This window comes from Platalea leucorodia, assembly GCF_965183815.1.
Source record: "Platalea leucorodia genome assembly, chromosome: 4".
In the NCBI taxonomy this organism is placed as follows: Eukaryota; Metazoa; Chordata; class Aves; order Pelecaniformes; family Threskiornithidae; genus Platalea; species Platalea leucorodia.
Window position 1 is genome coordinate 61,247,641 of NC_138826.1, and position 24,670 is coordinate 61,272,310.

The following is a 24,670-nucleotide window of genomic DNA, read 5'->3' on the forward strand; positions in this document are numbered from 1 at the left end:
AGAGAAAAAAAATTACAAACTAATCCATGCAAGTGCTAACCAGTGAGGCTGCAGTCCTATAATGGGTTTCATTAGCTCAGATTCTTGGATATGGTTGGAAGTTCAAACTCTGCAAAAGTCGATTCTAGCAGAATTCTTCATAAAGCGCACCATGCAGGGTGTATTCTCAGAAGAGGAAATAGAATAGCACTACATTTTAATTAATTAATTTGTAGTTTCACATCAACTTTGTATATTTCAGCTTTCTTTGAGTTCAGGACCTCCTACAATAACTGATCACACTGACAGATTTGAACATGCTTCTCCTACTTAAATATGCTCCTGTTATACTCCCACACTAAACAGACGGTCAGGGCATGACTCAAATGCATGATCATTTTAAACCAAGACACTAAATGGAAGCGACCCTTATTAAGGTGGATTTTAGAGATGAATCCCCAAACAGTGGAAACATCAGTAGAATAGAAGCCATCGTACCTGCAAAGTACTCAAAGCAATCCTGCTGGAAAACCTCATATAGAACACCTAAAAGCTGCCACATTTGAGGTGAAATCATCTGGCACGTCAAGCTGTAGGCCAAGGAGAGAATTTCTTCGTAAAACTCTGGAAAGGAGAAACAATTTCAAGTAGGGTGCTTTAAAAAATAAATTTAGTTTGCAAATACCTTGAAATCTGAAATCAAGCCCCACGTCATACAACAACTACAAGACAGCAATTAGTAACTAAATCAATACGTAGAAAAATAAAACATATTGGAAAAGACTTCTTTAGATGGGCCTTATGTTGGCTATAGTTACAACAATATGCATAGTTTTTCATTATAAATACACACCAGAAAGATATATTCCCAGCACATCAAAGACATTGCTTCTAAATGATTTACTGAAAAATATTTTTATTTTCTCAACCTTTGTTTTTTTCTTAAAAGCCTTATCACAAAACTGTGTAGCTCTTCAGCTCAGGGTACTGATAAAGCAGTAATTTAATTGCAGACCATGTCCATAAAATACTAATGTAATTGTAGACGTTATCCTTTAACACAGCTAGCTAGAACTATAATCAGAACTGCATCTTCTGCTTTTGAGTCTGACCTCCAAAACACAATACCCAGCCTGATTAATGTACAAGAGGAGATCAGGAGAAAGAAATCATAACTGAAAATTAATGTCTTTTTTTCTTTAAAGAAGCACACACACAAAAAAAAGATGAAGTTCTGTTCAGGAAGATAGTATTGTTTGCAATAATTAATTTAAGAATTTTTTATGTGAAACCATGCAATGTTTTTCTAAAAATTATCTCTAAACCATACCTATAACGTGTTTCTGCAAAACAAGGCCAATGATCTGTAAACAAATGCTCTCGAGCTGTTGAGTTATCTGAAATAAAAACATAAAGCAGTTTATTTAAAAACTTAGAAATACAGTAATTTAATCAATGTATTTGACTAATTCAGCTTAAGAAGTTCTTCAAAGCAAAAAGGCTTTTATCACTTTTTAAATGCTGCATTAATGATCACAATATTATGAAATAAGGTCCCACTGACGTAAGTACTCAAATTTTCAATAAACAGTATTGCTTTAAAACTTGTCACTCTACAGCATTTTTCTTTATTTTAAAAAAATCTTATTTTATGGTTATTCTACAGATCCTATCGAAAACTTTATCTGTTGTCCTGTCTGGATATAAAGTAACACTGTACTGAAAGTGTTTGAGATAAAGCCTCTGTCCAAAACCTTTGAAGTAGAATACGTCAAAAGGAAGAAAGGAAAAGATGCTTTTGCCTAAGGTCTATGGAGAGCTTCCCAGAGTAGGCTCAGCAAGAAGAACACACGCAGAAATTGGGAGCGTACAACTGTGTTGAAGTCAGGATTCAGCCTTGCCATGTTGGACAGAGAGACTACATGTATGAATTAAACTAAATTACAAGGAGAACTATACAGCCACATTATAAGTCTAATTAAAACCTGCAAATACAGACATTTCATGTTGTTACCACAGGTCATTCATTACAAACATAACCTTGCAGGATGTCAGGCTATCTGGGCTTGTTCTAGGCAAAGGAATTAAGTATGTGACCACAGATTCACCCACTTACCTTCAGACACTTGACTCAAAAGTTATCATCCCCTAAACTCTCTCCATACTTACTTAATGGTGAAAGGGAAAGGAATTTCTAAGGAGTTTTCAGCCTCATATAATTTCTATATCATTTACATCAATTCTAAAATGATTTAAGATCCTGAGATGAAGAGCACTCTGCACAGTATTTTAGTTTGTGCTTCACACAACAGAAAAACAAGCTGCTAAGTTTATACCAAAAATACCCAAACCTCAAAGGTTTTCCTAGGCTAAAACCTGAAGATCCACTTCAGACTATCATTCCTGATGCTCAGCTTAGCTACCAGATTTCATTTTAGCTTTCAAAAGATGCAAGGGGTTCTTGTAAAGGGATGAAAGATGTTTTGAAATCCAAAGGAACACAATGGTCTTACAAGAAAATAATTAGTATTTTAATTAATGTATTTTTTAAATTATAAGGTTCATAAAAAGATTTCACACTTGCAATGAAACACTCTCACTGTAAATCAAGGAAGCAAAACAATGCAGGACAAAGCACTTTTATGCCAACTGAGCTTAACGTTACTGACTGACTTTGCCTCTCTGGTCAGTCACTGAACTCCTTCCTACCTCTGTCAGCCCACATGGTATGAGCAGAAAGAATCTCTTTTTTCCCTGAACGTGTGAAATGTAGACTTACAACTGGGAGACCAATTCCTAGGAATTCTAGCCAAGAAACTGCTGGGTAAACAACAAAATATGAGTCACCACTGTAAAAAAATAGCCTTATGCAAAATATTTCTCCCTAAAATCTGTTTTAACAGTCTGTAATACAGTTATCTGATGAAGTGTTTACCAGAATAAGGGCTAAAGATTTTACCCTCAGGATATAAATTCCCCTCAAAGTTGAGAGCTAAACAATTAAGAAATCACAAAAGTAAACTGGGCTTTAAATTCAAATTTGCCAGAGATCACTTGGTACTAATTCACCATCCTGCTACAGTAAATGCACATTCATGGCAACTCAAGTGATGCAACATACATAGAAGTCCTTGTTGTCATGAATGAAAGGCATGAGGGAACAGCAGGAGAAAAGATGTATAAAAGAAAATCTCACCTCCTTGTGATCTTCCACAACTGTCAGGATAGTGTCAATTGTGTGCAAGATGCCCATGGCCATAACTGTTTTGTCCTCTACTTCCTCATATTCCTCACTCTGAAGTACTTTACCAAATATTTCAGCCTATGAAAAAAACCAACCAACTTGACATTCAAGAGCAAACTCACACTTCTAATTTGTCATGCAAAACCAAGCCAGCTAACGCAACAGCAGCAATGCCTTATCTGTAAGAGCCATCAGCATTGAAAAAATATGCTCCTTACTTTTGAAAGAGGAATATAGAAAATTAAAAACTCCTCTTTTTTTGAGAAGTCTGGCTATGTTAAACCATTTGAAATGTTAAATAGTTAGAGCTTGGCTCATTAAAACCAGTAACAAAATTCAGTATCTTTGAAAAACCTATAGGTTTTAAAGATGCTTCGTACAGAAAAAAAAAAAATATTCTGAATACTAGAGGTGGGCCTTTATAAAGATTACTTTAAACAGTGTGCACTTCAAACAAAGTTCATTAAATGTTTACCAAACCAAGCATGTGCTTCTGACTGGACTGTATTTTACTATTGTCTCTTACCAGGTGTTGAGTCATGTCAACGGCGATAGTAGCTACTTCCTGACTGTACTCACAGATCATCTTCTGGATTACATTAGTAAGATCATCATTTTCCGTCTCTCTAACAATGTGCAAGAGCTCTTGCATTACTGGCCTTACATAAGGCTTCACATATTCCTTGGCTAAAAAAACAATTGAAACTAGGTGAAATCAACTATCCATAAACATAAATATACAGTATCTCAAAACTACTAGGTAACTGACTACTCTTGAACAAAATAATTTTTTAAAGTTTAATTCACTAAATTAAAAAAAAGCCAAAAAACCTACCCAAAGCACTTTTACAGCCCATAACTAGTAGACTGACAAAGTAAATAAATTGTACATTTACCACATTCGATACTGAAATGCCATCTACAACAAAAATCCACTGTTTTGGGGGAATACATGCCCTCATACACAGGCAGCATTTGTTCTTAAACATACACACTGTTTCACTTCACTGAAGAAAAACAAAGACAGGCACTATTTACATTATTGAAAGAAATATGTTGATTCTAACTTCTTTTGTGCAGAGACCTGCCATAAAAACTCGACGTCAGAATTCTAGGATGTGTACAGCAACTAACAAGCAAGTGAAGCTGTCTAAACATGATGAAATGTTCTGAAATCTATGTCTTTAAATGGTAGAAATGTTTAGATAAATCTGCACCAACCTCCCCAGCTCTAAAAAAAAAAATATCAGTGTATACAACTGAGGAATCGCTGTAGCATACCTTGTTCTTGGTTGCTTATTAATGTCTGAAGAGCTATGGCTGCTTCTACTTTGACAGGCATTTCCTTATCATCAATCAGGCTCTTCTTTGCCAACTCTACTGCATTCCTCAAGTTTAGCTCATTGTGAAATTTCAAAGCACTGAATGAATGAAGTACCCAACAGGACTGCATGACAAAAAGAAAAGCAAGTTAGGGACTATTGTAATTTTTAGCATTTTTTTTTCACTGATTCAAAAATAATGGTAACTATCTCTCTGTTTGCATGTATTGCTTTTTTTTTTTTTCTTAATTGTGGTGTATTCATACAGTGAATGTAACACAGTTTTTGCACTCAAGCATTTCTTTATTTTCCTTTCCCAAATTCCAGTAAATTCAGTATGCACATAATTGGCATTCATAGTTTTGGTCCTTCTGGGGGAAAAAGAATCAGAACAGAAATTAAAGAAAACTAACTGTTTGTTTATGACTGATATAGGCACTTGGGGATTTTCTTCAAGCTACACTCAAACTGACATTATCTATTCTGTGGAAATCCTACCTATTCTTCACAGCCATCCAGCCACTCTAGTTATTGAGATCTGCTAACGAACAATGGTTAGAAAACTGCCACAACCGCTGCTAAAATTCTCCAGTCTGATCAAACAGGTAAACGATAATATGACACAGACTTCACATCAATTCATTCAACTGACAAATCATTTTTTTAAATCAAAATGCCGAAAACTAACTGTACAAGGTCGTTATTTGAAATTTTACTATGTATTTGCTTTATTTCTTTCATTAACATTCAGAATGAAGTCAAACTGCAAAGGAAAGAATCATGGCAAATACTGAAATTAATTGAACTGGTGAACTTACTCTAGCTCTGAGGTACCCCAGGTTAGACATGAACAATGGAAATACATGATTCTGTAACATCAGCTCCATTTGATCTTTGAAGACACTCTTCTGTTGGTGTAAATAAAAATTAATTTTGGAGACCATTCATTTCACATACTTCATTCTACCCAGTAATCCGTTTCAACTATCAACCACAGGAAATACAATGATTTGTCTATGTAATAAAGGTATTCTCTCAGGAAGCGATCTGGATCTTGTACCTTGATCTGAACAAACCTCATAAGCATAGCAAGTTCTAAAGCCAGATAAGTGAAAGAACAGTACATATAATATTCAACTCTACATTACTCATTACAATACTGTACACTGGAATTTTCGTTTTCTTTAAGGCAATTAATTCCAGCTGATTCTTCTTAAAAATCAGTTAGGATCAATAACCTAGTACCTCCATTCTTCCTACAAAGGAGTACATACATGCCTGAAGATAAATATAAGCTTAGTATGAAACAGATCTGAGTTTCAAATGACCTACTGTTACTATAAGCACCAAAACTAATTATTTTACACACTACAACAATAACTCACATCTTTTTTCGTGTTTATTAACGGACTAAGATAATTCCTTTGTAATAGAAACCTCCTTGGCTGGAGAAGGATATTCGATTAAAATTATCCTTCATTATTCCAACCTTGGCAAATCCCAAAATATTCACAGGAAGCCAGGGCCACCAGCGTGGAGACTTGGGAATCTCCTAGCACCTATAGCTCCAGATTACTAGAAAAGATATATGCTGGGGCCCGTGTTACTATCTAAAAGAATGATTCAGTGGCTAAGACAGGAAGAGGGTGAAAGGGGACATTCAATACAAAATGTATCTTAGGTGATCACACTTCTACTTTACCACTGCACACATCATTTTTCCCCCACTGATTCCCCAACCTTCAAAGAGGCAGATGAAGAACTGAGCAGAGAGAAAACACGTCAGAGGTTTGCATGCATTAAACTGGAGCTGCTGTGGAGAGGCGGCTAAGGCAGGGTTCTTGTGTCTACAAGCTCCTTACAATCTGTATCTCAGTCAGCTCACCAGTCAGAAAGCACTTACAAATTGAGTATTTTACGCAGAGAGAGTTCATGGAATTTTTCAATCTGCCAAATCCCAAACACAAGAAATTCAGAGTTGAGAGGACTCTGCAGTATTTGGGGATTATTACTCTTTTATAAAAGTATATTATAACCTCATGTTTCAAGACTGAAAATTTCAAATAGGAGCAGTATACTGGAATAAATCCCTTTTTTTCCCTCAGGACAGAGATAAATGGGTTTAGAAACCCCCAGTCAATATGACAGGCTCCTCACAACATGAACAATGTCTTCCTCTTTCACTGTTATACTCCAGCATGGGGGAGGGCATTTACAATCCAACATAATCTACAAAAATTCTGCAAAAGTTACTGATGTTTCAGATCAGATCATGGATTGGTACATTGGTAAAAAATAGATGGTAAATGTTGGTAAGATGTTGCTTGTAACATGAAGACACGTCTTGCACAGAGAGACAACTCACATAAAATAAAATAAATTACTTTTAAAAGGAAGCCTCCAGCACTAGTCCACCATTCTCATGCTAAAAGTGGTAACTTTTTGGCAGTTACTTTTGACATGGAGAGAGGGCATACTTTGGACTCCACCGTCTACAAAAGCGTAAGGGAAACTGTAATCAATATTACATTAAAGAGCAACAGTGTGGATTAAATGTGTATTCAAATTCCAGAAAAATACTCAAAGTTCTGAAGATACTGTCTATAAAAAATGGAGGAAGGATAGAAACTCTGTGCTCTTTCCAGTTATTTTCAAAACTCCCAACTGGCTGATGAAATAAGACTTAAAGCCACACGTTGCAGGGTAAGAAAGCTGGAAAGCTAAACAAAACATTCCTGCAACATGTTAAGTAAACATTTTTCTGGAACCAGAAGAAGCCCACAATAGTGCAGGCTGTTGGGGGGTTTGCTAAAGAATCATAGGCAATGTTATTGATGGAATGCATGTTTGCTTTTTTAACACCCTTCCATTTTACTAGTAAAGCAGGGGAGGACCAAGGGACTGTTCTGTAGCAAACAAACAGAGCTTTGGAGAAACTTGGGAAGAAAAATCTGCATATAAAATGGGAATATAAAAAACAGGAAAGAATGTTAATATTTTTAAAGAAACAAACCCTCAGATTCTTATTGCACAATGCAATCTCTCTATGGACTTTATAAATATGGCCAAGGGCTAGCCATACTTTATAAGCTAAGGCTTTTTTATTGGAAATGACAATTGATAATAAGAATTACAAACCTTTTTCACTTCCTTACCCACTTACCTTCAGTAAAATATCTGCTAGGGATCCTATAACATGTAAAGCTCCATCTTTTTTCCTTGGATCAATGTTTGGCTCTGTCAGAATCTGGTAGCAATATGCCATCATTTTTGGTAATACCTATGCAAGACAGAAAACACACAATCTCCTTTTGCCAAAGCATTTTGATAGCATTGTTTAAATTAAAAAATTCATACGACATTTTCAAGTAGAAATTTTATCTTGGCCAAAGCAACTGTGAGGTACTATGTGTAGCATCTTTCCACAGTTAAAATTTAGAAGACTCCTTTTTCAACTTTTCAGCCAAACTTGTCAAAATTAAATTAATCTCCTTGAAATTTCACATTAGTAATAGTAAATAAGGTATTTTTGTTATTGTCTTGAGACAAATAAAAAAAAGTGATGAAAAGGCAAGAGACTCAAACAATACCTCACCCATTTTTTCCCCTTAACTTCTCTTCTGGCTTGTCTCACACATATATAAATACATACATATGTGTACATATATGTATGAACATATACATATTCAAGAACAGCTTGGACTAAAACCTCATAAACTTACTTTAATCTATCGATTTTGGCAGTAACTTCTAAAGTTGACTAGACTTAGAAAGGTTTCTTGGCAAAACCAATTGTTTAATGTCATTTCCACACCCATTATGTGCTTTTCAGATATTATGACATTTTGACGGTCTCGGTACTAATTATGACAATGAGAAGGTCAGTGGGCAAGGGCTGTTTTGACAATAAAGTAGCAGAAAGGTCATAGGCTATTCCACCTGACGTAAAGACTATGTTCCTCTCTGAAAATCCACTTGGAAATGGAGCTCCATGTTTACTGGATGTTAAAATGGTACCCAGAAACAAAGTTTGCAGTTTTAGCAAACTGACGTATGCTTTCCAGCACTTGGCCGGGTACTTCTGCACAGATCACTGTAAGTACAGAAAGATCTACAGAAAAGTTATGTCCTCATTTAAAGAGCAGCTGTATGAAATTGGTTTCATTCTTGCTAATTTCATTGCTGTCAACAGGATTTTAAATAGCATCGGTGAAAATTAATAAGGATCAGGTTCACTTTTCCCCCTGCTACAGTTTGGGAAGCTCAGAACAGCCATGACAGAGGCTGTTTGTAAACCTGGGAAAATACCAGTACATCTATTCCAACTCAGTTCATATCCGGCAGGTTAATTTTAAAGCTGCAAGAGGAATCCACTTATTTATTTATTTATACATACACATATATTTTAATTCTCCCAAAATTTATAGCACTTAGCCAGGAAAGCATTTGACTATGTATTAGCAAGTAGATTTTTCAAGACTAGCTTCCTGTAGCATCTTCAAATTTAAGGGAAAATGACGTTATCAAGGAAACTGCAAATAATTAAAAACCACTAGTTCCATACCTCTTTTCTCTTCTTCGCAGCAGTATAAAGGAGATTCTGTGCTGCTGTTGTAGTGGATGCATAATCCTCAAATACATCTAACAAATTTAAAAAAAAAAAAAAGGAAAAAAAAAATTCCTTTTCTGCATGAATGGCATAGTAATAAAATTCTCAGAAACCATTGTGTTTGTGGGATATCACAAAATCAGGGTGAATATGTAACTTCAAAACTATTGACATGGTTGTCTTCACTTCATGCTTAAAGAGTCAGACCCAAACTTATGTCACATAGTTTATGAAAGCATTTACTTCTCGCCTTCCAAATCTACTGACTACTCATCATTCCCTTTACTAGGAATGCATTATTTATTCATTAATTCTTTCGAGACCATCTATTTAAGGGATGAAAAATCCTGGCTTTTTTTTAATTAAAACCACTATAGGAAGAACAACAATACATTCCGGTACCATCTGTATACCATATGTACACATTTTTGGCTTGATTTTATTAAAACCTGATGGGAAACCTTTTGTATGTAAAAACTACTTGGATCTGGGGTAGTTTTAAATCTGCTGAAAGTGGAAGCTTTTCAGCTTCATTCATTACAAGTAAACCTCCTTTAATCCTACTGAAAATATAATTTATGTCTTGAAAAAAAATCTGTGCTGCCAAACATGTTCTAATCCAAACATCCCTACACAAATTGAATTAAGTAAAAAGATGTAAAAAGGTAATCTTAAGATGTGGTTAAGATTACACACTAACTTTTCCTGAGAACTTGAAGATAAAACATGATTAAGAAATACTACCAGATTACTGGAATTCTTGTTCCAAACCCAAATGTGCCTCACTAAACTAAATTTAATGTACCTTCATGCTTGGGTTTTTTTTTACCTTCCACAATACAATTTAAATCTGTATTTAACTTTCACAGCTACATATAAAAACGGGATTCACTACTTACACAGAAAGAACTGAATTCATATACCAAAAATCAGCAGCGTATTTGTACCCCAGTGATCAACACTATATAGTGATTAATTTTTTGCATAACAACTCTCCAAGTTTTTTTAATTATTCTATGAGCATTTAAATTCCGTTTTCACATATGCTAATCCCAAATCAACTAATTAAAAATTCCCAAATGCCACATATCTCTGTGGTGCCTGGCTTACTGGAGTTTTCCAGCTAAATTTGCTATATTTTTCAAGTACCCTTCTCTTTTTCAGTGACATGACTCTTCTAATAAAAGTGGTTATTCATAATACGGTCCTATGTGACATTCCCAAGATTTTGCACTGAGTCTTTTGAAAGAATACATGTATGTAATTACCTTACAATTTAGTAATAATAACTGGCAAAAAAATGATGATGACATTAACAATTTTCAGTTGGGAAAGCGCAAGTCAGGCCTCTTCTGGTCAAAGTGAGAGCTGCAAGAACTTGCAGGCAGCTGGCACATCTGCAACTCAGGATTCTGAAACTGGCATTAAAAAGTGAGCAAGCCCATCTACTCGGGGTGCACTGAGCACATGTAAAGTAGAAAAAAAACATTAAGAGAATCATTTAGTTTAAAGCTACCAGCCAAATGGCCAAAATTCACTTGATCTGCCTTCTCCTTTTAACTACAGATTGGTGAGATTTAAGAAACAAATTTTCTTCTTCCTGTTGTTTAGGACACTGGTGAAGACAGAGACACTACAGTGGCCATACTGTTAATTGGGACTATAGTGTACAGTTACGATGAAAGCAGAAAATAAATGCTAAACACAAACATTTACCAAATTTCATGCGGATATATTCATATGGATCCTCTTGCCAGAGCTCTTCATCCTCATCTTTGTAGCACATTAGAGAGAATATCACTTCTTCTGTTATACTCTAATATTAGAGAAGTCAAATACACATAAGTACACATAAAATCAAATTCCAGTACAGCTTCCCTCCGCTACACGCTAATTTACTAGACCTACTTTTCTGAAGAGTAAAATTGTTTTAACCAGTGCTCTTTTATTTTGGCTAACAGAAATAAACTTACAATATACATACTTTCCTTTTGCAACAGTCCCAGACAGCAGCAATTATACAATCTAACTTTATAATAATACAGTACCACACACAAAGTATACTTCAGGACATAGTCTATAAACAGCAGAACACCGCATTCTGCAGAAGGATCCCACCAGTGCAACACTTAACATGAGAATGGATTTCAGAGTCCTTCCTCTTAACAGTCATGGGATTAACTAACTACAAGAGGGGAGTTTACGATATGAAAAAATAAAAGCATGAAAATGACTTTTCACTTGTTCTTAGTTCACTTATAAAACATGTCCTTAAAACAGAGTTCAGTTCCTCATAGTTCATGTTCTCTTTGCCCACTATCTTTGCACTACAATCAATTATAAATTTCCAAATCTATAGACAATTCTGAACACTAGCAACTACTAAAAGCCAGAACATTATGACTGTCTGGCAGACTTCAAGAATAAAAATAATGAACTTATGAAACAGAATCTTATAATTGAGTTAACCATATCCCCCATAAAAGGTAGTCATAATACTGAAAAAAACAACCACATTCGTGTAGAGATGCTATTTTTTGCCCAGATCGATTGCTGCATGAAAGATTCATGAAAACTTCTTTAAAACTGCAAAACTGGTGGGGTTTTTTTGGGTTTTTTTAATCACTCTGATGACATGCAGTGTTTACGACTGGGTTTTATGCACTGACCTGTATGTGTGGCTTCATTTGCTTCCATGTTACAGAGTGAATAACCCCTTGGTTCAGATAATTTAATGTTTGCTGAAGAACACGTGGCGCGACGTAGTCTTTCTGCCTGTATTGCTCTAAGATTCTTAAGAGAACCTAAAGAAATGACAAATTGATATTTTTAAATGAAGACTGAAAATTCTCTCTCATGCGTAGACATGCAGTGCACCTCTTCAGTGAATGTACGTGGACAGATTAATTAGTTTTACAGCAGGCGTTCTAGTGTTAGTAATCACTGTAATGCCTTTGATCCAAAAATCAGAAATCATTTAAATATTAAGGATCTAGTCCTGCAACCATTTATGTACATGTCTACCTTTACTATTAGCCCCACCATGTGATCACTTGTGATTGTAAACCAAAGATATACTTCAATATTCACAGGCTCGCAGTTTACACAGGCCTCAGCAAAATTTGGAATAGATAATGAAAAGTCACAGTGAGATTTTCAAACTGCTTGGCTTCTAAATCTGTTAGTGGTGTCTGTGTTCATTTTTTAAGGACAGGCTCCTAAAGAAGACAAATTACTTTGGAACAACAGTGATAAGAACAGAATGATGAATAAGAGAACAGAATTTAGTAGAAATACTAAACTAGAAAAGAAAAATAGGTTAGCATCTAAATCTGTGAATCAGAAGAGCTCCAAAACCCTTAACTTCAATGACCTGTTGTAACCATCAGATAGTATCATCTAGCATGCTATCACAAACTCTATCACACAAAGCTGCTTTAATATAAAGGCTTGCTCTACTAAGAGAAACCTACAGTACAAAGCCACTAATCTGCACTAACGGCAGATGAACTATTAAGTGTTAATAAGTGTAAAGAATTGGCTTGTACATGAATAACAATAAAAATCAAGGGCAATGCGTAACAAAATATTGAGTCATATATTTTCAGAAGGACAATTCTGCTTCGTAATTCTTCACAACATTATAATAAATCTTATTTTGAACATAACTCCTTCATCAGGAGTACTAAGTCTGATCTTAAGTCTTTTATATGATATGCTCCTCGGGCAAGAATTGTCTCTCTCTCATATGGTCTCTAGCACGATGTCAGCACTTAACAAGTGATGAATAAGTAATGAAGGCTTAGTAATGTAATATTCACAATAGAATTCTTACTAACTCCGCAAGGAAATATGACAAATCAGCATTTAAAAGCCAGAAATGGAAGAAATGTGCACATTGTCCAGTCCATTTATCCTGAAAGCTACACTGCTCCCTCTGCTACATAGCCTAATCTCTTAACAGACAAACTTTAACTATTTCAAATGACAACTGCCCATGGGACTCTATTTTTTTCACTCAGGAGTTAAACACTGCAAGGAGCTTAGAATAGATATTAGACTGTTTGCCTTTTCTTTTCATTTAATGCTTACAGCCTTACCACAACCATTCCTCTCTTTAGTTCTTAACATTTACATATTTACACAGAATTAATACGCTGATGGATAAACTATTCTGTTGTCAAACTGGATGGAGAAAAGTAATTTCGTTTTGCAGACAATCCTGGCGTTTTGAAATCTAGTTTAGATTTGACTTGAGTGACAACAACAGCCTGGCACCCTGCATCAAAGACACTGGAAATTTAAACTGTACAAAGCCTGCAGGTGCCATGTCAGGGATATTTCATCTGGCAGCATGCCGAGGAGACACATATTCTGGAAATACATATTATCCAAACACTTGTCACTTGAAAAAGAGCATTCCCAGGTGTTTTTCAAGGTTTACAGGCCAAAGGGAATCAAGAGCCCAGAATCATGAGCAGGAGAGCGTATTGCATTCTCCTGGCTTCTTAGGAGCCTGTTTGGAATATGTAACCCAAAAGCCTGGACACCCAAGAGCTTTAGCTGAGCCAAAAGCCTGGGAAGTACCACTCCTAGTCATCTAGTATATGGCAGGCTGAATGAGAAACAGGAGCAGCTGTGCCAAAAACATCTGAGCTTGGGAGCCAGCACTCTCAGGGCTTTCAGGCACCCAATTGCTACAGTCATTCCACCAAACCAGGGAGATGCTGAAAGCCTGGAAGCCCATGTTCCCAGGGGCCCACAGTTGAGCTGGCAGAAAAACACAGAAAACTCTGACAGGAACTGCCTCTCTTCTATGCAATTTTATCAGAACTGAACTATCTCCACCACACCATGTTAATCACAAATAATTAGCATTCCCCAACAAAAATAATTTCCTTGCAAACTGTGAATTTGTGCTGTATTTTCATAAAATATGTTTTCCAGGTAGAAAATAACTTTTACTGCTGTTCTCCAGACACTTTCTAATCTGCTTGTATCTTCCTGAAACAAAACACTATCATTGGATTACTGTGCCTAAGTTTTTGCAGCAAAAGCCCTTATTAAAGACTGGCCTGAAAATACACCTTTCTATAACATGAGGCCTCTGCATCAACAGTTTCTTCTCTCAGCTATATCTAGAATGTTTACACATGATGATAATACCATTCTATCAGAACTCACCTTTTCTGAGAATTTTCCTGCAGGGTTTTTTTGAATTGCTGAAAATTTGTGTTATTATACCTCAGTTGTATGGCACTGAGTTCTAAAGAACATCTCAATCACTAAAAGGAAAACCTGCCTGACTCTGTTCATTTTTGTGTAATGAATGAACTTCAATACGAGCACACTGTTGAAAACAATACATTTGTTCAGCCAAAATTATCTCATTCAGAAACAAATGAACTGTACTTACCTGTTGTATGCCCACGGCGTAGGTTTTTAAAAAAAACTCTGAGAATTCAAAGTATTCTTTAGTTACATTTCCAGGACTTCCATACCTTTAAAAAGAAGAGGACACAGATATTTACATTGTGAGAAGTCTACCGAGTCAGGAAAACACAGTACTTTCTAAAACACAAAGGACGCTGAGTAGTCTTCCATCCCCAAAGGAATCCTTTCCCACAGGTTCCTTCTAAGCCATTATTTCCCATATAATACCCCACTTCCCTTTTCTTTTCTTAGATTCTCATAAGGTACAATACTATAGTCAAGTAAATATAGCCACCTTTTTGTCAGAAGCTCTGTAACTTCCATGTTTATGGATTTCTTTTCAGATCTTCCCCTGCCTTTATATTTGAGAATATAAGCACTCCTAGTCAGATGTAGTTTTAAAAAGAAAAAAAAAAAAAAAAAAGCACTTTTCCCAAGGGGCTAGTTTCTTGCTTTCTTAAGAGAGTCAAACCACTTCACTACTAGCTCAGACCAGTGGCTGTGTCAGTGCAAGGCAGAGGACAGCAGCAGGAATACCTCTTCAGTGACCACGACCTGTTAAATCGACTACACTGTCTTGTATAATTGCACCTCAAGTAACATTACAGATCTGTAACCCCAACTTAGTTTTTAATCAGTTTGCTAGTTTGTTACCGTTCAAAAAGACGAGCTACAATATGCAACGCCCACTTCTTGCATTTCCACCACACCAGCTCCGGTCTATCATCTTCATCAATTTGCAAAGTCTCCTATAAATGAAGACATTTATTTTAAATTAGCTGTGTGTATTGTTGAGAGAAATTATGCTTTAAACATTCCTTGCTGAGTAAACTAATAAAAATCCACAGCATCGACTAAAGCTTTCGTTCTGTTAACAGTTATATAGCATTCAGGAACTTTCAAATATCTTAATTGGTCAATATAACTGTATATGTGCAACACTTGTACAATGCCTGTACTTCAAATTTTCAAAATTATGCTTATTTAGAAAATGAAAACTCTCACATATACGTGAATATTACACAGTGGCGTGCACTCTGGCTTAAAAATTAAGCATGATATTAACTCCTCCAAATATATACACTCTAACCATATACTAATGCAAAAGTTAATGTTAAGGTTGTGAAATAAATTTCTAAAAAACTTAGGAAATGCTATTTAATGTTGTACACACACAAGCAAGAATTTAATTACTATTTTTATTTTGTTCTTCAAGAAATATGAAGGATGGATGAAAGAAAAAGAGGAACAGAGACAAATTATGGGTTTCTGATGAGCTTTTGATTCTTGTTTGAGAGAAACTGGTTAAAACATTTGGAAACTTCCAAAATGTCCCAGATTGGATTTTACATGGTGTCACTACTTCAGACAATGAAATTCTGACAGCTTACATGATCTTCCTACGCTTCTGTCAGAAACACCACTTATTCCAAGGATAAGAATCTTAAATAGATGACATCTTAAAAAAAAGAACAGTGAGAAAACTTTCACACTGCCTGTTCCTCAAATGCCAACACACAAGTATCAGAGGTCTTTACAAAACTAAAACTTACTGGAGGTACATTTCTATCAATGATAGTACGGAAGATCTCCATCCACTGAGTCATAGTCTGGTTATTCACCAACTGGAGCGGCAATGCATACTGAAATACGAAAAAACCCCACAGTCACGAAATACTAATTTTCTCTGAGAAAGGCAGAAGATGTTTCTACAGTAGTTACATTCTGAGGAAGACGAGGTTTTAAGTAAAATTAAAACTAATTAGGTTAGATATCAATACTACTCTGATTGCATCCTTCTTGGTACAATCTACAGAGGAATTTCTGAGCAGACACTATTTGAGGAAAATTCCTTGGTCTGAGAACTTGCCAATTCTTTTTACTTTTTCCTTTTCTTCAGAATAGCCCAGCTGCCTTTTAGGGACCATGGCAGTAGCTATACTACAGGGCTTGGGTAAATCAATAGCATTTTAGTAAGTGAAATATACTCCTAATTACTACCTAGCTACTATCTAGTAAATCTTACTTCTCTACAAAATCCAAAGCAAAGTGACAAGATTCAGGCAAGCTATTGAAAAATACTACAGGATCTCGGGATCTCTTTAATCCTCCCCCCCATCTAATAACAAATTATTTTAGCTTTTTAACCCCCAGTAAGAATTTTCAGGCTGCCCCTTATGTAGGATCTTGTTTTGTTTCTCATTCTCTAAAAGTACTTCCTCACCAAACTCATCCCTATAAAAGCCAAACTCATCTCTGTAAAATGTATGTGCCTCGATTAATAATTTCTGCCAGATCTTCAGAAGATAATGAGAAACACCACCTACTTAACTACTTGACAATTATACTATAATATGTGCTACTGACACTTTCAGAGGCCAACCAGCACAGTCTAGATGCCCATACAATTTCTACCGGGTTATGTGTGACCATATAAAAATAGGAACATTTCTCCAGTAAGCTTACAGATAGGATGTGCAGAAGTATGCAGGTTCATTAAAAATTTAATCTGGGGGATCATGTGACCAGTTTTTAAGTAGAAAAATCTATAAAGATCCTATTTTTATAAAAGCTGTTTATTGTACATGACTTTTCTCATCCAAATTGGTATTGCTGTTCAATTACACCCATGAGTGTACTGAAGGGGGTCATTGTGCCCAGCAAAGTAAAAGTTTCGGTTTTCCTCTACACAGATGCCAACCTGAACAAGAGCATAGAAGATTTTTAAGATTTGTTTCTGAAGCAGTACAGAGTAATGGGAGTTATCAGGCAGAAGCTGGATCATCTGCTGCTGAATCCGAGGCAAAAATATTTGCATTGCTGCTATGAGAGGATCTCGCTCCTCTGCTTTTTTGTATCTGCAAAGGAAACAAAAATGTTGGTCCAGGATCTACACACTGGAGATTCTAATGCCTACTCCCCACCAGCAATTTAATTTCTGTACCCTAAAAAAAAAAAAAATGAATATCCAGCACTCGCTCATTCACTCTCCCCTCCTCTAGCCCCCATCTTAACAATTTGTGCAAATTCTCTAACCTATAAACAGAGAAATGAAAACCAACAAATGTTACCTTATATAAATGCAGCTATTGGGAGGAAGAACTAATGTTCTTTACCACTGAATTGTCAGCTCAGAGAAGCAGGGACTTGATTTTCTCTGACATTCATACCAATGCCAAACCCAAGTTGGGTGCTGAACAAATAGGAGTGAACAGCAATTGAAAGGGAAAGACAATTCCTTTGTTTTGAAAAGATTCTCTCCTTCTCCATTTACATTTCTTTTGTGCAGTTTACAGATATGTTTCTAACAATAGATTTTTTTTTTTAAAAAATGAGTGAGAGAGCACACTACGCTTTGCCTAATTTACACTTTGTGGGTTTAGACTATCAGGAGGATGGTACAGGTAACAATATGCAATAGGAGTATATGACGACGGCAGTACTGTATTCATGACACAGAAGTAGAAAATAATTTGCATTCATATATCCAGCATTTGGGGAATCTTCAAACAAAAGAAGTTATAAACACTTAAGAAATTTTTCACAGATGGGTTAAATCAGATCAGAAGTACAAAGCCTCAAGCAAAATGTCAGTAAATTCATACAGACTATTGCTGGCATCTCTGCTTTCAATTCAGTGATGATATAAAGATGATGAACAGTTTTCATTTATTTGCAGGAAAGGAAGCATATGACAATTATTAACTCCCATTTTCTATCTGAATTCCTTGTAAAACTGCCAGTGCTCTTAAGAATGTCATTCTCAGTAGTCATCTGAGACTAAAAGTACTGATTCCTCACCTACTGATGGACATCAACTTACTCGTAAGTCTTCACCAGCTGATACAGACACAGGAGGCTCCCAAGCCAACTCCCACTGTTCTGAGACTGCAAGTAGTAGCCTATCTTGTCTACCACGGCCGTCCAATGGCCAGGAAAGTCATGTTTAATGATAGCACGGAGGCACATTGTCAGCTGGGCTCTATGGCAGGAGGAAAAAAGAAATACATTATAAGTAAATAAGATCATGGCATAGTGTTTAAAATTAAAGGATAGATCCCAAATCTTGGTTTATTGGCCACAATATACATAAGTATCATACGTATTTTGACAGCACTGAAAGAGTACTGGGAAGTGGCAGAGGAAAAGCAAGGAAAAAAAATCCCAGGGGATTTAACTTTAAGGAAGAAACTAATTTCAAAATATTTTAGCTACTTTTCTCCCTTCCTCCTCCCTTTCCACACCCACCAGGCAATATTTGAAAACAATTAATTGCTCATGAAACCAGCTAGCTTTGTACTTTGAAAATGAATGTTTGTACTTCTACATGCTTATGAGGCTGAAAGCAACCACAAAACCCCAAATTTGTACATTTTTATTGAACAATATTGGCTAGTGTTATGATCTAAGCCAGAGGTTCCTCATGAAATTACAATTTTCCTGGGATCTTCTAGAATAGCACTTCTCAACCTCCGAAGCATATGGGAGAGCAAATCAGGTAAAAACACCTTACCATTCCTCTCTCCCTCCACACACTTTTAGATGCCATTCACAATGGAGAGGCAAGCCAGGATTGTTAATTGACTAAAGTGAGGTGTGACTAAAAAAGCTGAGAGGCACTGAACTAGAAGCTGTAAATAAATACTCCTGGCTCCGCTAAGGAACAACAACAACAAAAAGAAGTCTGCAGAAAATATTGGTTCTTCTATATTTAGTTTTCCTGGGGTATCCTCTTGCAGTCCATTACATAAGGAGCCACTATTACAAAGCAGTTCAGTAAGGGGCTCTCCACCTACTGATCCTTTTAGCTTCGTACAAACTTACCTTCCCCCTCAAGCCTTTGGAGTTTGTGCTCATTGCTGATTTTGTTCCTCCTCCCCCCTTATACTCACAACCAAACAGTGAAAAATATCAGTATTACAGCATTAGACTAGTTCCAGTAAAGTTTCTTTGACTTTTTTAACCCTTGACAAATCTACAAGTTTAGCCAGTATTTAGAAACCCTCTACTTTATTCCAGGTGGTTGTCCCGGGGTTTTCAACAATCCTTTTAGATGTAGATTGTCATTGCAATGCCAGGGCATTTTGAATATCAGGTTACGAAATGATGCCTGAACAAGTTTGCAAGAAAACTCCTCAAACTTCCATTATTTTGTGTTCTTCTGTATAAACTTAGCCTTGGTATTCATGACATGATGGCAGGGGAAACTACATGCCTTTATTACATTATCACAGAACCAACACAAGCTTCTTGTAGCGCAACCTTGGCAAGGAGCAACAATTTCTTTCAGTGGGGATTCTAGACATCTGTGTCAGAGCATGTTAGAAAAGCTGAACTTGAAACCATGCTTTAGTTCATTTTCCTGTCTCAGTGCAGGATCTAAGCAGTCCTGGCAGGTGTTTGTCTAATCTATTCAGAAAGACCTCCAGCAATAGCAATGCTATAGCAGCCTAATGCATTCTGGTGTTTCATTATTTTTTAAAGTGTTTTCTCTAATCCTAATTTCAATCTATAGACAATCACTCCTCCTCTGGATATGACTACTAACAAAAAAAGACGTCTTTGGGCACCTAGCTGGTCGAGAGGAGACAGAAGAGGAAGATTTTCTTCTGTTTTTCAAAGATGAACTTCTATACACTATGGCCTAATCCCATCCTACTAGCCTCACTTTAATTAGGGTGGTGAACAATCATAGATTGTAGTATGGCTGTGAATCTTAACTACTCTTCCAGCAAAAAGAGAACAGCATTTCTTCATTCTTTTAACATCTTAAAACCAAGAATGCTAACACACATTTAAATATCAGGATTACATATAGAAATTGCAAAAGTAATTGAGAAAAGGGCTACTAGGGAATAAAAAAAGATCTTGGGCAGTATTTCTCTGAACGAGTAATTCTGTATTGCAGATAGCCCTCTATACTACCTGCTCTGAATCAGCCAAATAGACAGGCTGTCGCTACAGCAAGTGTTAGAAGACACTTTAAACTACAGCATAAGAGGACAAATCACATCACAGAGCTCTTAGCCAGGTTAATACATTTCTGAAAAACAAGTGCAAATAAACATGGTAAAATTGATTATTATTACACTTTCAAAAGAAGTACTTGCTTCATCTCCCAAGAAACTGAGATTCTCATATTAACTACATCCGGACTGGTAGGTCTGAAAAGTTGATCTCTAGAAATAACTCTGCACAATATAAGGTACCTCACTAAGTCAGGAGAACGAATTATTCCTTCTACAATGTTATCGCGAATCTGCTGACGGTCATTTTCATGAATGTTGAATGGAAATACTGCTTCTCCAGGAGGTGGTTCACGGTCCGGCCAGTACTGTGTCACCATGTTCTTCAGGTAAATGGCAGCTAAGTAGAAACATCGGGGAAATAATAATTTAATTCTAACACATCTCCACATTACTCTGTGCTCAACATGTAGTACAGCTGAAAGTAGAACAAAGAGTTCAAAAGACGACTGAAAACCACTGCATGAGTTCTTAACAATTATAGGCACAAAACTACAGCTAAGTCAGAAAACCATTTTTTTTATGATTCCACACAAGACCAGGCTCAAGTGCCTGGTCCTAAACAGAACAGGATAGTATTTCAGTCAGCTTCTATTAGGGCACATTCTTTATTACAGCGGTCTTCCATATGGACACAATATTCCATCGTTCTAAATGAGCAAACAAAAATCTACTTATCTGCATTTTTACTCATCCCTAAAACAACTACTGGAGCTCAGTAAGTGAAGCTTTGGAAGGCTCGTGCAAACAAATCATTGTGCACACAGATGGGACGTTCTGCTTGGGGAAGTGCCCAGTATGAAACTGGCACGTGGCCGACCTTCTATTCAGACAGAAATGTTTGTTGTGAATTCCCTAAGCTTTATCTCACTATTAGGATTTCCCATAATCCCTTAGAATTGTTCCCTTCTGTCTCACATGAAAAACCATGAAAAATAAAGTTAATCTTCCACTGAAAATAAAGCAGCATTTATGCCTCAGTACTAAAATGCCTGTAGGCATTCTTTAGAAAACATAGGAAATATGGTGGAAGGCATTAAAAGAATGTTCTTAATAAAGTCTTACCCCTGTACTATTTTGGTTGATTACTAGCTAGGGTTTTAAAGTATAAATAAGATATCCTTGGGTACAATAATTTTTCTTGGTGATGACAAATTACAAAGTATGAAAACATGTAGTTTGTAAAATATTTCATAGGAGCAAGAGGAAAAACAGTTCTTTGTCTATGACGTGCCAGAATATTCAGACAAGAAACAGGTCCAGAAAGACCAGCCCAAGACTTTACTTTACTTTGTGCATAGATCTTGTTGTTATACAAATGCTTGGCTTTTAAAAAATTCCCAGAGAAATCTGTTGATTTACAAATGTAATTTAAATGTGCTTTTCTATTTTATACCCCTACTCTGTAAAAAATAAAAAAATTAAACAAAAATTTAAAAAATTATGTTCTACATACTTGCTTTTTTTCCTGAATGATACTGAAATAAGAGATTAATTTATAAAAATGACCTTATGGAGTCCAGATTAAGCATCAACCTTTACTAGAGAATCGTTTAACAATGCTATTCAAAGTTGGATTATCTTTGAAAAAATACAGGCCAGCATGACAAACAGCATATGTCAGCATGCCCCAACGCACTCAGGGGATTAATAGGATCTGTATGAAAAAACCAACAATGCTTCTATGGGAAATGCTGTTCCATAGGATAAAAACAGAGCTGTGAACGAAATTGTGTATTCATCAACTTCTTGAAAAAGCTGCATATTTTCTTTATCTATCTGTCAAAAATATTGTATAGGAGTAGTTAGATTATGAGAATGTAGAATCTGATCTTACACAAACGTATACCCTAAAGTTAACTGTATCACCATACCTGAACTCACACAGAGAGTTCGGCAATCTTTCTAGACACGCTCAGACTATAAATTTATAACTTACCAGTGATGTGACCTTCCCTCATATCTACTTTTGTGAGCGGACACCATAGATACTGACGAAGCATATGTGGCTACGCTTGACCTAGGGAACTGTGGGGTTTTTTTCATTTTTCGGAAACTTTCATTTTTCCAGGAAAAGCAATTCAAACAGAGAAACATGTATTCAAATGAGATCCACTTTTTTAAACTCCTACTTGTCTTGGCATCACTACTTCTTCACCACCAGAAGAAAGAATACCTAAGGCTCCCTGGGTACTCAGTTTTGAGCACAAATCATTCTCTTTTCATATCAGTATCACAGCAATCCAGTAGGGATCACTACAAACACAGGGAAGCCAAAGCAGGATTCCACACTATAGCCATGGTTTTATCTGACCCTCATGTAGGAAAGAAACAGCAAAGATAGATCCTTTTCATTTCCACATTCAGAATAAATGTGAACTTACTTACATTGCGACAGCTCAATACTCTGTTGAAATAACTAACAGACTGATTTTCTACTGAAAGAAAATGAAACAAGGAATTTTTCTCACCTGCCTGACGCACTGGAAATTCAACTTGATCTGATACTATGATTTGCAGTAGACTTGGAGCAAAATTGATGATCTTGTAGGACTGAAATACATATAAAACACAGTTAGCAAATCACTATGCTTAAAGAAGACTGTATTACCAAAACCTGAATAAGAAATACAAACTAAGGATTTTGCAGTGTTCTTTGACTCTCCTCAGGAAGTATGAAAGGTTTTAGTACTTGGATTTATCCAGATCTGCAGCAATCCAAATAATTACTTGTAAAAGACGAGCATATAACGGCATATGGGTGGAATAAGGAATGTGACAAGGCTCTCTGTTAGAGATTAGTGATAATGAATATTTAAATAATTCTGAGAATGCATAATGCGAAGCACTACAGATCTTTGAATTATTTAACTTAGCCTCGTAAATCAAATGGATATTGACATGTTTCATCAATACATACCAGTTATTTGCAAAATAGATTGTGGTATAATAGCAACACTGAATTTTGAAGAGATTAAGAAAATTTAAAATTATTTTCAAGGGTAAACAGCACCTGCATTAGTCATATATTATACAGCTATCTTTTAATGGACTATAGTGCCTCTTAACAGAAAAATAAAAACTGGGGGAACACAGCGGAATAACCATTTTTAATTAAAATCATTCATAGACAGATAACATTTCAAACCCCACAGCCTTCCTGAGAACTTTTCAAACAGTACATCAGCCACACAGCTGAAGAATTTCAAAGAGAAAACAATGCTCACTGAACTTCTGAGCAAAGCATGCCAGATTTAAAAGATGTGAAAATCTGATAGCATTATACTGCTGTCATTCAACAGGGGTCCTCCAACGTGAAGAATCGTTGACTCAGCATGGTGCAGTTACTGCTAAGCCTTGGCAACATCAGTAGTTACTAGTAGGTCAGATCTTTCATCACTTAGATCCATGTGCTTTATGTTCAGAGAGAGATGTTTCTTGGGGCTAGATGGCAGAAGCTTTCTTTATTTCACCTTTTATAGCATTTCTTTCCAGCTAGATTATGCCTGGCAGTTCTGTGGTTGTTTCCAGAGCTGTGCTTTAAGTACAAATATACTACATCCTCCCGTAAACTTTGCCTCATTGGAAAGCTGTGAAATAAAGAGGTACATTCTGCTTTTCATGCACCCAGTTCCTTGATCTAACATTTCCATAATGAGGTAAACTTACATTGCTTTCATGATGCCTTAGTGTAACAGCTGCACCACAACGCTGTCATTCAATAATTTTACCAAATCACATAACTTTCTGGCCCTCATTTTACTCATTATAATGGCAGTGTAATTCTAATCTACTCTGTGCTCAGAAACTCATTTGATGTTTATGGAGTAATCTCAGATCTCAGATAAAAGCAGTAATGGCAAATGAAAAGCATACTCTCCTACAATTCCCTTCCCTATAAACTTTAATTATCCATAAGCAATGCTCCAAATAAAGTAAAAGCTGTAACAGACAGCACAATAACTCCATTTATCCACGGACACGCTGAAATACCAGCTTTCAACATCAGCTGGTTGAAGTGTAGTGGATTCCAAAGATCATCTTTTAATCGAGTATA

The 24,670-nt window shown here is 36.1% G+C and overlaps 1 protein-coding gene across 2 annotated transcripts in view; it reads right to left on the reverse strand.

The window, feature by feature from the left end:
- IPO8 (importin 8) overlaps positions 1–24,670 on the reverse strand; it is a 48,278-nt gene that overhangs the window by 16,316 nt on the left and 7,292 nt on the right. For both annotated transcript variants that reach the window (XM_082310989.1, XM_082310990.1), the window contains exons 2-18: positions 23,085–23,166; positions 20,797–20,953; positions 18,411–18,569; positions 17,289–17,445; positions 16,141–16,230; positions 15,242–15,336; positions 14,571–14,655; positions 11,824–11,958; positions 10,871–10,970; positions 9,110–9,186; positions 7,709–7,825; positions 5,364–5,453; positions 4,505–4,670; positions 3,750–3,910; positions 3,176–3,301; positions 1,310–1,376; positions 478–603 (exon numbers count right to left, since the gene is read on the reverse strand). In XM_082310989.1, the coding sequence (XP_082167115.1) occupies positions 478–603; positions 1,310–1,376; positions 3,176–3,301; positions 3,750–3,910; positions 4,505–4,670; positions 5,364–5,453; positions 7,709–7,825; positions 9,110–9,186; positions 10,871–10,970; positions 11,824–11,958; positions 14,571–14,655; positions 15,242–15,336; positions 16,141–16,230; positions 17,289–17,445; positions 18,411–18,569; positions 20,797–20,953; positions 23,085–23,166 (1,990 nt within the window). The remainder of the gene's footprint in view (positions 1–477; positions 604–1,309; positions 1,377–3,175; positions 3,302–3,749; positions 3,911–4,504; positions 4,671–5,363; positions 5,454–7,708; positions 7,826–9,109; positions 9,187–10,870; positions 10,971–11,823; positions 11,959–14,570; positions 14,656–15,241; positions 15,337–16,140; positions 16,231–17,288; positions 17,446–18,410; positions 18,570–20,796; positions 20,954–23,084; positions 23,167–24,670) is intronic.